At 39.0% G+C, this 14,950-nt stretch overlaps 2 protein-coding genes across 3 annotated transcripts in view; one reads left to right on the forward strand and one right to left on the reverse strand.

Annotated features, from left to right (window-relative positions):
- Nucleotides 1-14,950, forward strand: part of LOC128467717 (RNA-binding protein 4B-like) — a 43,859-nt gene that overhangs the window by 2,510 nt on the left and 26,399 nt on the right. The window contains exons 3-4 of one of the 2 annotated variants that reach the window (XM_053449407.1): nucleotides 652-1,247; nucleotides 2,328-2,742. The exons of the other annotated variant lie outside the window; for it this stretch is intronic. Of the exons in view, the coding sequence (XP_053305382.1) occupies nucleotides 652-1,235 (584 nt within the window). The 3' untranslated portion in view covers nucleotides 1,236-1,247; nucleotides 2,328-2,742. Of the gene's footprint in view, nucleotides 1-651; nucleotides 1,248-2,327; nucleotides 2,743-14,950 lie in introns of those variants that run through there. 2 annotated transcript variants of the gene reach the window in all.
- Nucleotides 5,194-6,524, reverse strand: LOC128467009 (prokineticin receptor 2-like). The gene is made up of 2 exons (XM_053448508.1): nucleotides 6,304-6,524; nucleotides 5,194-5,961 (listed from the first exon to the last, which is right to left on the reverse strand). The coding sequence occupies exons 1-2, from the start codon at nucleotides 6,522-6,524 to the stop codon at nucleotides 5,289-5,291; spliced, it is 894 nt and encodes a 297-aa protein (XP_053304483.1). The 3' UTR covers nucleotides 5,194-5,288.

Genomic DNA, 14,950 nt, shown 5'->3' on the forward strand with positions numbered 1-14,950 from the left:
AGCGGAAATGTATTAAAAACAAATGTATGGTAATCTGCTGATCCATTTAGAACTTTAGCTGTTAACCTGCAAATGTGTTGTGAACATACCCCATATGCCTTCCATCTCTGAAGCATGCAGTGTCTTTCCATCTTCAGCCAAGGTAGCATTATCAATTAGAATATGATCTAAAACTCTTTTGGCAGCCCCAGATTATTCTACAGTACATACTATTGATGCAAATTGAATGGCTTTCTTAAAATACTCCTATCCACTGTGATCGGTGCGTGGATCTCGTGTGCGTTAATCTTGATCATCCTTAATGTTGCATTTGTGAGCCAACCCATCGACCACATTGTTTTTAAGCTAGTGAGAGAAGGTCGTAAATATTTCATTAAAAGGTTTTTTTTTTTTCTGCAAAGTATTTTTGAACAAAAAGTTTAAATGCTATTTCTAAACAGAAAAAATCCCCAAGGTTTTATTTCCATAGTCATTTCATGTGTATGGTTGTTGTTGTAGGGTAGCATTATTCAAGTATGGTTGAATGAAAATGTGCATGTAAAGCTCTGTATGTGCTTAGCCTGTAAATGCCCTGTTGATGCTGAGCACGTTAAGTAGCAAGGTACTCAGTAGTCCTCAAAACCAACCCTTATCGCGTGTGCTCTCTTGAAGGCAAACGGATGCACGTTCAGCTCTCCACGAGCCGCCTGCGCGTCACACCGGGTATGGGAGACCGAAGCCGATGCTACCGTTGCGGGAAGGAGGGCCACTGGTCCAAAGAATGCCCCCTAGACCAAATGTCCCAAGAGCTGGAGCAGCAGCCAGCCTATCCCCAGAATCCATACCCAGACCCTTACGCCCTGCGCAATGTGGCAGCTCCTGCCTACAACACAGCCTATGCAGAGCGTGTTTTCTACGATGAACGGGAGCGGTGCGGTGTCGTTGACTATTACCAGCATTATCGCGTGCGACCCTCGTCTTTTGACCCTTATGTGGATCGTCGGCTGCCTCCTGTCCCCCCTCCATCGGTTTCCAACATGTACAGGGAGAGAATTGAGGGATTCCCATATGAGAGGCATCTACTGCCCCCTCCACCCCCAATTCCTAACCCTTATTTTGCACGGGAGCGGAGCCCGTTACGCCGCTCCAACTCCACCTCCTCAAGCGTTGACGGATTTCGTACCGAGCGGCGGCTATCCCCTGGTTTGCGGAACACAGTCTTCGAAACTCCACGAACCGATCGGGCGCGGTTTTGATAAACTGAGGAGGTGAGAGGGTTATTATGTTAGTGTTTATTTTAAATTGCTTTGTTGGTCTTATTTTCATGATCCTCCCCATTTGCTTTTTTTTTTTTTTTTTTCCGGGCACGTTGTGTCTCGGTTTTTAGAAAAGATCCCTCCCTCTCAGTAACTCGTACAGTTTTCGTTAGCGTGCTTAGTACGTTTTTGTTCGTTCGCAATGTATTCTCCCCGGAATCGACGGGTGACTCGAACACCAGTTCAGTTATTTATTTTAACTTATCGGTGAACCACTGAAGTAGTTGGGCAGCAGCGTCTCATGTTCTCGGGTGCCTCGTAGTTGCTTCTCACGCTTGCCAATCCGAGCGCTGTGCAATCTTTAGTGATCACTATTAGAGGCTTTTACGATCGCTACCCTTGATCACCGATGTGTATTCCAAGTGTCCCTTATGGTCCTTGTATCGCAGGTTATATTTATTACGTCTGCTTCCTTACTGCCTAATTGAGACCCAGTGGAGGGACATCTTTAGCAATTTTTGACCTACAAGGATGATACCATGTTCAACCCATAGATAGTATGCCGGTTATATGCACTAAAGATCACTTTAATCACGAGCTGCTATATGTAGTTCTTGCCCATTCATCACTTTAGTGATGTAACAAAACCTAATCTATGCTTTTTATGGGAGCTTGTCTGAATCGGATGCTGTGTTTTGTGTATCCGGTCTTTGGATTAGATACAATGGAAAGCAGTTACATCTTTTTAATGGCACAATATCAAAGATTTACTTGAGGGCAGACATTCGGTTAGGTGATGCAGTTGGCTTTTATCTGTCAGTATATTTTTCTGGAAATAATGCGGGTAATCATCCAGGTAATCGTAACGGTTATCATCCGCCACTTTTTAAACTGCAAGCTAAACTTCTGCTGGTTAGGGTCTGACCCTTAAAACTATTGTGAACGGTCTGCATTGAAAGTGTATATTCTGTAATATATACAGACTTGTACACTACTATCTGAAAAAAATGTTGGTTACAGAAAATGTTACATGTTGTTTTTTTTCAATTTTGCTGGAAAACACTTCATTACCATGCGTTTCTTCTGTTCCAGGTAAGATATATTCGGGCTCCGGCGCGTTCTCCAGTCGCGTTCGCGATAAAAATGTATCTCCTTTCTTCGAAATCGGTCAACGTCGATTTTCCCCTCCTAGTGAACCATGAATAACAGTCCTAATTATTATTTTAATATGTAGAATATATGTTGCAGTAGCTTGTGTCTTTCGCTTCTCAGCATTGTCTATTTTTTTTTTTTTTATTTCTTTTATACACGTAGTACAGATCTTCCACTCGTTCTTATGTTCTTCTCTTACACACCAAATGATCTCTGAATCTATTTCTACTCTTCATGAACCATTAACAATTAATGTTACATATTACTAAGCCATTGCTTTATTGGGTATTAATATATGTACGTTGAATTCAATCCTTTCAGTAGTGGAAAGATGCGGTGGGCATTGTACAAAATGTTTAAAAAAAAAAAAAAAAAAAATCAACTCCTCGCATTCGAGGGGTAAAACCTAAATATTTTATTTTAGCCATTCTGTAAAACTAGGTTTAGATAATTGCTATGTTTAGATTCATTTTCCTGATCCAGCTTGCTTTCTCAAAACACTTGTTAAACTTCTTGAATGCTTAGTCAATCATTATTTGATTTATGGTTCGTAACTGTGTGGGTGTTTTTTCATATCACCCCCCCCTTTTTTCTTTTTTTTTTAATGTTAGATGGAGAGTTCCAGTATTTGCGTTTTTTTTAATGGTAGCTTGAAAGCTGCCATGTTGTAATGTTAGTCCACAAAACTGTAGGCATGGCAGAAATACACTGTGCTCACATTGTATCCTATAAGATATACATAATGAAAGACTTTCTTTTTTTAAAAAAACAAACAAACAAACAAAAGACGCTAAGTGAAATGTAAAGGCAGACACCAAAAATATGTAGGGAGAAAGACGAACCACAGAGCGCAGGTTACCAAGAGGTAGTTGGAAGTGAAACCTAACCGGTCTTTATTTTAATTCTGCTTTAGGCTGGATTAATGGTTTTGCAACCCAAGTTATTTTCGTCATCAAAACAAAAACGCCTATTTTATTGAGATCTATAACACAGGAATCTAGATTTGTGTTGTGGGATCACTATTAGAAATGCCCTGAACATAATGTGTGAAGAAATAACAGCAAGAAAATTATTTCCGTGCTCTTCCACACAAAGATTCGTATTGAAAAGGGCCCGCTCTTGATCCGATTAATGTATGTGTTCGATTTGTTACCCAGGAGAAAAAAAGGCAGTGCAAATTCCAATAATGCATAGATGAGGGGCAGCTTTGTAGGGAACAAATCGTGGATCTTAATATAGAGAGAAGGAAAAACGTTTTTATTAAAATTCTGCCAAGCCAGTACTTTGAACCAGTCCAAAATTAATTTAATAGTTTTTATTTTTAATTCAGTTTTGGAATGTTGTAAGATCTGAGAGATGTTAATATTACTTTCTTTGTATTGTAAAAAAAAAATGTATAACATCATGCAATGGTTCTTGTTTGGTGAATAAAGAATTGGCTTGAATGGGGGTGTTTGCGTTTTTGTTTAAAAAAAAAAAAAAATTTATATATATATTCGGTTCATTGGACTACAGTGTCTAATCCGCTATTTTGTGGGTTGCATGGAGTTTAGAATTTCTGTGGTGGATATATGTTATGAGGAGAAGAACCAGCTTACATTTCACAAAAATGCAGCCCAGCAGAAGAGGGAAAAAATACATCTTAAAATAGCTACCATTAATGTAACAGTATGACGGCTTACAGAGCTGGGAAAAAAAACTTTTACTAGGCTCACCTTGCACTCGCTTACCTGGAAGAGCAGACTGGTTTCAATGGCTATTAAAGGTGCTGTTCCACCTAGAGTACCACTAAAAAAAAATAACCAAAAGCTATCTGTCATTCCTTTTTTTTCCTCTTTAAAAATCCCTGTCTCAAAAAAAAAAAAAAACTGGGTTGTAAAAGTTGTTTAGAGACAGTCCTGTCTCTTGTGTGTTACATTGCAGCAGTCTGACCACCTCAAGATGTAAGGGAAGTTTCTTTTTATCGATCTTTTTCCCCCATACCTGCCATTTATATTTTATTATATCATTCACTGTCTATGCCCTGTATGGTAAGTATTGGGGCATTCAGGGGTTTCAAGCAGACCTGTTGCCACAGATGTACAAAATCAAGAACCTAGCCATACAGTCTTTACAATCATTTTATTGGGGGGGGGGATTACTAATCTAGGTGTAACTGAGGACAGAAATAATCAGTTAGATGGAGCCCGGCTATAACAAAACTCAAACCTTTTTTCTCTGTAGCCCCCCTAGAGACACATGAATATTGCTCTTAAGTTAGAAGAAAGTTCACTGTATACGTGTTTACGATGTTTGGAGAGGAAAACAAATGTTCCATTCCTCATGAAATAAGGAATAAAATGACATGTTCATTGACAGAGTATACATAATATAGTTATCACGTTTAGCATGTCCCTTACCTATACATGCGTACCTAACTTAAATGCAGCCATTACGCTACTGCCTCTGGCAATCACAAACTTTGCATATAACAGGGAACTACTTGACAAGCAGTGATGGTGTGACATTGATATGGCAGACATCACACTTCATACTAACAATAACTTTTAAGTAGTAGGACAGTTTTGTATTCAAATTGTGCTAACAGTTTTGAGTGTAACAAAGTCAAAAGACTTACAGTCATACAAAGTAAGGACCTAATCAGATGGGTGTATTCACTAAAGGGAGAGTTATGGTTTAAGCTCCTTGACTTTACTATCCATTGTGAAGGTCGAACCTCGGTGAGTCTTTGTTGCAGAACAATCTTGGCTGGCTGTGTGTGATGCATATTTTAATCAGTGAGCATTCTGTAGGCTCAGTTCAGCCAATCTGACTGAAGAAGCCTTAGCGTGCTGGCCCTTCCTAATGGATAATAAAGTGAAGAAGTTGAAACCACAGTTTTCCTCAGACTCCAGAAAGTTTTCAAACAGCTGTTGGATGGGTCGATGTTTTGCGTTCATTTAATGTAGGTTTTCTTTCCAAAGAGATGGTGGTTTTCTCCCAGGGACTCATCAGTTTTTTAAAGCAGCAAATGGTATTTCTTCCAGTTACAAAGAAAATTGTGTTAAAGATGCTATTGCTGATAGCAATGCATTCCACTATATAGTAGAGAGCAATGGCATGTCTTTCCCGTAAAAGAAGACCAGGGAAGAAATCTCTGACAATGGAGTAGCTGTAAAATGGTGACCAGCACAAGATATAAACCAAGAGCACAGCGACTAATATTAAAACAGTTTTTCTCCTTGCCTGCAAGCGACCACGAAGCTGATCTGTCTGCACTCCAGGCAGGTCCTTGAACCAAAGCTCATGGCAGATCCGAATGTAGCAAAGACTCATAATGAAGACTGGAGCCACAAACTCCACAGCCAACAGAAAAAGTGAGTAGGTTTTATAAAAGAACGCCCTTTCAGCTGGCCAGATCTGTCCACAAAAAACCTTGCCTCTGGAGTCCTTTGGTGCATCGAAGATGGTTTCCGTGGCAAAGTAGGCAGTGGGCGCTGCAACCAAAATAGAAGAAAGCCAGACCAGAAGCAGTACTTTGCATGCTGTCTGTAACCGCATGCGTGGCTTCAAAGGGTGTACAATGACAACATACCTTGGAGAAACAAAAATAATAGTTTAGAACAATAATAATGCCTAGTGTGCCTTGTGGTAAATCTAGCTCTGATCACTCTTTCTGATATCAGTCATTTACCTATTGCTTCATTTAGATTTTATATGTTTCACATTCTTTATATATAACAATAGTTCACAAACTATTGTTTATTGATTTTTTTTATAGTGCCATCATGTATATGAAATAACATTGAAATAACGTTTTCTTCGCATTGGTTCACATCTCAATATAAGCCTCTTTTATGCATCACTTCCTCCTCCTTTCTCCTTATGTGATATAATGTTGTTCTTTAAGATTTTTGTTATATGAGCCACAGCTTACCTGTCCACTGCAATTGCAAGAAGAGCATTTGTGGACACGTAGAGCGACAACATCCTCAGATAGCTGACAGAAGAGCAAATGGCATGTCCAAAAGCCCATGACTGTTCGCGCACCACATAGTAGTCCATTTCAAAGGGACAGCAGACTACAGCAACGAGAAAGTCTGACACTGCCAAGTTGACAATCAAAATATTAGTGATGCTACGTAACTTCTTGTTCATGATCAATGTCCAAATAAAAATCAAATTGCCTATTCCACACACCAGCATAACACAAGCCAGTGTGACACCAATGAAGAGCCTAGCCAATAATTTTACTTTACTACCTTGTTCTAGACCTTCCGCTCCAGATAAGAAATAGTCATAGTCCATACTTCTGTTCCATAAATTACCCGTGACAGTAGAACTGTAAGAAAAGGGCCTTTCTTCCATTTCAGCTATGTCCATGTCCTGTAGAAGAAAGCACATCAGGGACATCACTCTTACAACTCAAAGAAGATGAGACAGATTAGAAATATCCGATTCGGCCCCAGCCCTGTAAACTGCCAGGCGTGGCCGCCCCTTTAAGAGGTCTGCCTGGAGTTGAACTCTGCACAGCTTGTTGTCTTGTTTACTTGTGTCTGTATTTTATGTACCATTGACCTCTTTCTCTTATACATCTCAGCTACTCACTCCATCCCCTGTGTTCCTTGCCTTGTTGCCTGTTCTTTGTGGCGTCCTGTACCATGTATATAATCCATGTTCTGTGTATTTATGTGCAGCTGTGTTTGGTTATGTTATATCTATACCTCCCTCACCTGAAGCCTATGCTATTACCACACCTGTCCTAACCAACAGGCTTTATTACCCTGCCTCCCTCACATTGGAGCTTTAGTTCATGTCTGGCTCTGGATCTGTCGCTGGGATTTACCTTTTTGCCAGCCTGTTACCTGTTTGACCTGGACTGCCTCTTGGATTTACCTTTTTGCCAGCCTGTTACCTGTTTGACCTGGACTGCCTCTTGGATTTCCCCCTTTTTGCTTGCTGCCTGTCTCAGACCCTTTTGGATTCTTACCTGGACTGTTCTACCTTCATACTCCCCAGCAGTCTGTATACATGATATGCCTCCTACTCAGCTACTTATGGTGAGATGTATCTGCTTTGTTTAATATACCTATATCCAAACATTCAGTTTTTGTCTCGTATGTGAAGTGTTTCTATCGCTGTGTGCGTTCTTACACTCCTGTGCTCTGGACTCCCAACATCCAGTAAGGGCTGAGATGATGAACCTGACAGAATATCCAAATGTTCTAATCTTAAAAAAATGGCCCCCTTTGTCTCATGTTCACTTATGGTGATGCACCCATTAAAAGGGGCAGTCAAGCAGTTTTTTTTTAGGTAGTAAAGCTCAGCCAAATGCCGAAAGATGTATCGGCCAGCCTCTCTGGATCTCCAAGTAGAACAATCTCTGAATCTGACCGCTTGTGTTTTCAATATACTTTTAGGTTTATTATTTCAAAGAAAACAAGTAGACGCCACTACATGCAAATTAGCTTAAACAGTACAAACTAAATGTACATTCTGCCAGCAATACTATAAAACATATATATATAAATTATGTATAACAAAAAAATTATACAAAATAACAAGGGCTGGCAAAGAGTTGACAATTTATATGAAGTAATGCGACAACAAATACATACATATTTTGGAAAATGAAATACACCACGCTAGCGCTAACTTAATTGTTTGGATCCTGATCCAATAAAATATAGAGATGTTAAGATATAACGTACTGGTAAAATATATGTAATAATAAGGTAAAACAAAATTCTGATAAATATGTGCATATTATACATTTTAATATAGAACAAAACTATTCATATGAATATGTGCTTGTGAGTGTATCTAATGATATAGCATGAAAAATCCATATAACAAATGCATGCAGAATATACAGTCAACTTACCTTGATGTAGTTAGCCTATAGGTTGTTTGCTGATTGTGGTGCATTAAGGATAATAGAACTAAAAATGATTGGTGTGTATAAATATGTAAATTATTACATTTTGATCTCAGATAAATAATGCCAGATTTGGATGTGCAATATTTAGATTGTCAGCCTCTTAGATCATTCTTGCTCAGTGTCTAGTGAGAAGCCGTCGGATCGGTAGTGGAGGTGGACTGAATGTGCAAGAAAAGGAGCGAGGACTTTCATTGGTTGATAACGACAGATTTTTTTTTCAATATTAATGCCTTCAGCTGTGTCAGAGCATATTTAGTCACATCACTCAAGATTGTAAGCTTGCGAGCCGGGCTCTCCATCTAATGTATCGGTTTATCTTAGTCTGTCAATTCTCGTCTCCTCATACCCCTTGAAAATATGCATTGTATTAAGCGCTGTGTAAATTGTTGGCGCCATATAAATTAAAAATAACTACTGCATGCTGTCTGATATTGGTTGATTATTATTTGTGTCCGTTTTGGTGGCATGTGTGCACGCATTTAATTGACCTATGTCCTTTACTTGAAAACTATAGGCATTGTCTTGCATGTGTAGCATTAAATAAGATACGTTACATTTAAACATAGGTATTTGCAAAAGTAATGATTAGATTTTCCTTACATCATATGTAATAAAGCAAAATGTAACAGTTCCTACTGCCAGACAGTTTAGAGATTAGTGTCATTATTATTTCATACAGTAGCAGAATCCAATTGGAAATATAAATCTACAAAAAAATACTTCTTACTTCTTATTATGCATATGGTGAATATAAATGATTAGGTGCCAACTTAAAGAAAGATGCAGCATTAAAGATTTTGTGCGCAAGTACTTAGTGGAACATGACTTCCCGTATAGCCCATAACAGTATGGGGTTATGTATAAATGAGATACAATGTGTTGTATGCCCTTCTGCCCAGGATATGTACCACTGCAGTGTCTGAAGTGCAATAAATCAAGAAAGTAACCTCACTGATTATAGAGAGGTAGATTAATGGCTCTTATTAGATGCGGTAGAGACTAATACACTGGAGGGAAATTTAAATGTGCATGGGGTAGGCATGAACCTATCCCGAATCTACAAAAAGATCAGACTGATTTAAGACCTGGGTCTTACATCGGGGAAAAATGGGCAGACTAGATGGGTGGAATAGTTCTTATCTGCCCTCAGCTTCTATGTTATTAAACTATAATTACTTAGGGTAAGTTCGCCATTTATTTTATAACTCATAATAAAGTCAGTGAATTAAAACCAAACTCTGGTTTCGTTAATAAACCACCTTTTTGTAAAGTGGATTCTATACAGTCCACACTGAAGATAAACGTTAGTCCAACAAGCATGCTTTCTAGAGAGGGATGCACTGACTGCAACTTGGGATTTTAGTAGGCATTCTTTATGAAATGAGTTAAAGAACCCACCCCATCCCTACTTTTATATAATATGCACATTGGATCCATTTGTATGCACAAATCAAAGCAGGCATTCTTTAGTTAGTCATTAGTAAAGGATACTTCTGTCTAATTTTAGTCCCCCTTCCTGGTTGTGTACTTAGAGGGTCCTATGAGATGTATTTCAGTGACAACAGATGGATATATGGGTGCTTTACAATAACTATAAACCATGCAAAAGATGTCAAGCAAATATAGAGACACAACACAGATCGACTATAGTAAAAATGTATATGAAGAAAGGAACACATGCAGAACTGAGAATCATGACGTGACAGTGACCGAGATGGAAGCACAGTGACAGATAATTACTAAGGTAATATTCTCATATAAAGGTCCCTGTTGTTTCTGTGATATGTATGCTTCAAGGCATACAGCACCTGAGCCCAGACAAGACCTTATTAAAGATTTCCATACAGTGATTAATAATCAGAATGCATAGCCAGGAAATACAGTCTGTCCCCAAAAGCACATAACTGTCCGGTTATTATTTACACAATTATGACTATCACATCATATTTTAACTGTGTGTGTTTCATCCTGTGGAGGTACAAGCTAGTCATAGCAATACTGGGTCATAACAATCATATAGCAACCTTTAAAATGAGAGTTTTATAGAGATAAACTACAGAGATCTACTCGATCCCTACGTTCTTCCCATGGGCTAAGGCTCGCCTCCTCGCTTATCACCTCTTCCTTTTCCCGTCTACAAGATTTCACTCGAGCTGCCCCATATCTCTGGAATCTACTCCCAAGGAACCTTCAGCATTCACCCTCCCTCCCAACATCCAAGAAACATCTCAAAACCCACTTCTTCTGAGAAGCCGCACGATCTTAGCTGCTAGAACTCCCTTGTCATTGATACAACCGCCACACTACCTCTCACCCTTTCTCTGTGCCTTATGTTTGTCACCCCATTTCCCTCTAGATTGTAAGCTTGCGAGCCGGGCTTTCTCCACCAAATGTATCGGTTTGTCTTAGTCTGTCAATTCTCGTCTTGTCATATCCCTTGAATTTATGTATTGTATTAAGCGCTGCATAAACTGTTGGCACTATATAAATAAAAGATAATAATAATAAGAAAAAAAAAGTCTTTAGTCCAAGAATCCCACTTAGCCATAATGGACCTAAACGTGTGAACCCAAGCTAAGTCTGCTACTGAGCACACTAAGAGCACATTCCTCTCCCACACATACAACCTGCTTGTGTAGCACTGCTTAAGGTTTCATTTTTAAAAGAGAAGCTACTTTTCTTAGTTTTAAGTTAGTATCTTCCCAGTACCCAAAACCAAAAGTACATCTACATATATGAAGGAAAGTTACATGTCCATTGTATGGCAAGAAGGGGTCATGGCCAGAAGAAGTCAATACTCCTGTAGCTATATATATATAAGGGCCTGAATATAAATTACACTAACTTTATAATTTTGTCTTTGCAATATATGTGCAGGTTCTTTCTTTAACTCACACGGCCAACCTTGGTACTTTTGCACAAGCTAAGCTAGTCACAGGCTCAAATAATACAAATGTGTAATACGAGGCCTACCAAACAGGTGTAAGCATGCTGCAAGAAACAAAAACTGTCTGCGCTTCTTACCCTAATAAAGTTGGCAACAAATATATAAACATAATATAAATGAGAGGTTTTGGTTATATGAATTGGCCAAAGCATAATTAAGCTCACCCGTCACGTCAAGGCACACTCTCAATAGGGTGAGAACCTACTCTCACCTCCTACATAGTGGGCACACAAAGCAGTTTATACTGCTACCAAAACCTTATTAATGTGTTGGGGGAGGTGCAATTAAACCTCCTCCCTATTAACCCCTGGACAGCAAGCTGCAACCAGACTGATGAGGAGCCAAAACCTCTCATTTATATTATGTTTATATATTTGTTGCCAACTTTATTAGGGTAAGAAGCGCAGACAGTTTTTGTTTCTTGTATACTTTTGCACAGTTGCCAACAATCTTTAATGGTAAAACCTTGTGCCATCTTTTAGACAACTTGTACATTAGACCTGACGCATAAGGGGTTAATAAATCAAGTTCACCTTCTTTCCTTATCCCCAGTATTGCTATTTTCTTATGTCCCCAACAGAGAACTTAATTCAACTCTTGAATGAGGAAGACTGGGAGGATATTTGGGAGAGGACATCTAAGGTATTCTGTCTGTTACCCTCAATGACCCCTCTATGTTATATGATATGCACAAGGTTGTTACTGGCCTGTGATGGAAGAGATGCAGGGCTAAATGTACATGTTTGGCATTCCTCTTCAAAAGGTCTTAGGCAAGAGGCTACCGAAGGACCCTTGGCCTTTTCTCCTCTCTAGATCTTGCTCTGCGTTGACATGCCATGCTTTAGGAAATAGCTTTTGCTGCCTGGAGGGCCATAGTGACCTTTTGGACTCAGCTGATGGCTCACACATTGACACTGAACAAAATCAGTGTGGTTTTATTAATGGATTAGCTCACCAATGTAGTTCTTGACGTTACACAGCCCTTCTGCAGAAGGTTGAAGAATCCACAGCTCAATATAAAAGGAAGTGTGCTTACTGTCTTTATTGTGATATAGCTGAAACCTCAACAGTAACGGGGTTCAGCACAGTGCATCCACGCTAATCCTTCTTGTTCTTTTCAGTATAATGAGCGCTAGTTCAGCAAGGTTTTTGTTCTTAGAAAAGTTCTCCCACAACAACGTAACCTGTTAAGTTTTAATTGAGCTTTCTAGAGTGTTCATATAAACCTTTATTCCTGGTATGGAACCTAGTGTTGTGGGCTTAGCTAGCTAGTGTTGGGTGAGTCGGTATGTTCGGAAACATACTTGACATCCTTGCTTCCTGATTCCTTCCATGTTGTCTTCACAATGCTTCTCCGAACCAAACCGTGGACCAAACTGGGGCGAGATCCTCCAAAGAAGTCAGACACCCTTTGTGTGAAGCCGCATATTGCTAAAAATAAGGCTTTCAAACACCCCCTTGCTTGGAGCTGTATATTGCCAAAAAGTGGCTTTTTTGTTAATATGCAGCTTCCTTACTTACACAATGACATCAAAAACAGCAAAATTGTGGTTAAGAACAGTATTTTTGCCAAGCATTTGAGTGATTGACCAAGAAATATATTTCTAATGCTGCATCTGGTTATAAAGGTGTTATTTTCAGCAGAGGAGATACAATATCCTGTAAATAATAAAAAAAATCTTGGTTGTTATACCTTCTGTTGCGTGTATTGCCAAGTTGGGGAACTGATCACATGACTATAAACTTATTGTAATCTGGCACCATACAAATATAATTGTAAGTCTAGTAATGCTGGGACATTATGATCCTAGGGGAAATATGGTTAAAGATGATCATGGCCCACAATAATCCTATTTCCTTAGCGCATCCCCAAGTCGAGACAAGCAGGATTTCATATTTCATATTGATACAGAAACATTAATCACTTTGTCTTACCGAAAATTATTATCAGTAGCTGATGTTATCATTTTTTTTGAAGTGAAATGTAATTAAAGTTGTGATGTTAGGAGGCATTGTATATGCCCATAAACTAAGAATTCAAGTAGAAATAATATTTATTTGAAAGCTTCTGTTGCCAATAAAGTTTGTTTTAAAATGAAATCTTCGGCTTACGGGATGTATACTTTTGGCCCAGATGTGATTTATATACCCGAGTGTCTCTTGATGGATTGGTTTAATCATGGTTAATTATTACTATGATGGGTTGCTTTCATTTTAACAGAAGCACACGTATGCAATCCTATACCTGCAATCTGTGATTTTATATGCTATTACAGATATATCAGCATGGCAGTCTACTACGCATATAATGGTAACAGCTACTTACTCATAGGTATGAGGGTTGATACTTAGTGGACTTTCTACAACCTATGTTACAATGTAACAGAGCTACGAAATCTGCTGGCGCTATATGAATAAATGTCATGTATATAATAGGGTGAGCTGATGCTTAAGATTCTGTTAATAATAATAATAATGTTGTTGTTGTTTATTATTATTATGTATATAGCGCCTTTCTCCCAGTGGGACTCAAAACATTTTTAGCGCACGCTCTCGGAATTAACTAAATCAAAAATGTAGCTGGTCTGCAGAAAGTTTCCTAGGAACCAGGTCACAAAGATGGACACAACACTCCTGGTCAGGATGCAGAACAGGAACATACTTTATTGGGAAATATTGGTGGTGGTAGTGGGGGGTATATTCATAGTGAAAACAATGTTATGAGTGAAGCAAACACAGAAAACATAGTGGCATTGCCTCCAGGTATCCTGGGACATGGAGACCAATCAAATTGCAGAGGGTCTCTGCTGTGACATGGAGGAGCAATGGAATTGGTTCAATCAAATCTTTGGATTTAATGAATTTATGGATCACCCTAGGGGACTACAGGCCTGGTTGCTTCCTATTGGTGTTCCCTCACACACTTGATACCATCCAGCTAAAACTATGGTATATTCCAAGAAAGAATATACATATACTTGATTATGAATATTCTCGTTCTTTCCAGGCACACAAAAGAGCTCTCGGCAAAGTTGGTGTGGTGGGAACATGACTGCACGTGTTTAGGAGACCCAGACGAAGTAGAAACCTGGTGGTAGCTCAACAATGGGGGCAACAACTCTAATTGTTCTGAACCAGAATGATTCAATGGTAAGGTCTCTGATTTTCAAAGATTTCCCCAGAAATTCCTTCTCTTTCAATCTCCCCCTACCTTCCGACCGCTTCCATGTCCCTATTGCCTTTCTCACAGCCCCCCTTTTTATCTTGCCTCTGTCTTCTTTCTTTGTCCGCTTCCCCATGTCTGCAATCTGGGTGCTAGGCAAGTCCTATGTGGGCAATACGGGTGGTGAAGCTGGCCTTTTGGGGAGGCGACCTGTGATCTATGCCAGTTACATGGATCAGTGAATACTAGTGTGCATTTTTAAGTAGAAATAAAAAGTAGAAAGTAGTATTTTGGTAGTTTTCTGTCTTGTTGATATCATACAATTGAATGTGTTTGGTCTGTGATGAATCAATGTTTATATTATTGTGCATTCTTATGGGCCAACCTTTTATAGTTCTGCATTCATGGTTTACCTAGTCATTTTGTATATTTAAATTGGTCCCTCACAATGTATAATTATTGTACACTTTTTACCTACGGCTACTTTGTGTGAAAACTAGGAAAGCAAATGGCCCAGCACATAAAACTAAAAA

Source organism: Spea bombifrons, chromosome 10, assembly GCF_027358695.1.
Source record: "Spea bombifrons isolate aSpeBom1 chromosome 10, aSpeBom1.2.pri, whole genome shotgun sequence".
NCBI classification, from domain to species: domain Eukaryota; kingdom Metazoa; phylum Chordata; class Amphibia; order Anura; family Pelobatidae; genus Spea; species Spea bombifrons.

Bases quoted from the DNA above. Each gene is read 5' to 3' on its own strand.
- LOC128467009 (XM_053448508.1), bottom strand. From the start codon at position 6,524: ATGAACAAGAAGTTACGTAGCATCACTAATATTTTGATTGTCAACTTG. The intron at 5,962-6,303 runs GTAAGCTGTGGC...TGTTTCTCCAAG, and splicing joins CTTGCAATTGCAGTGGACAG to GTATGTTGTCATTGTACACC.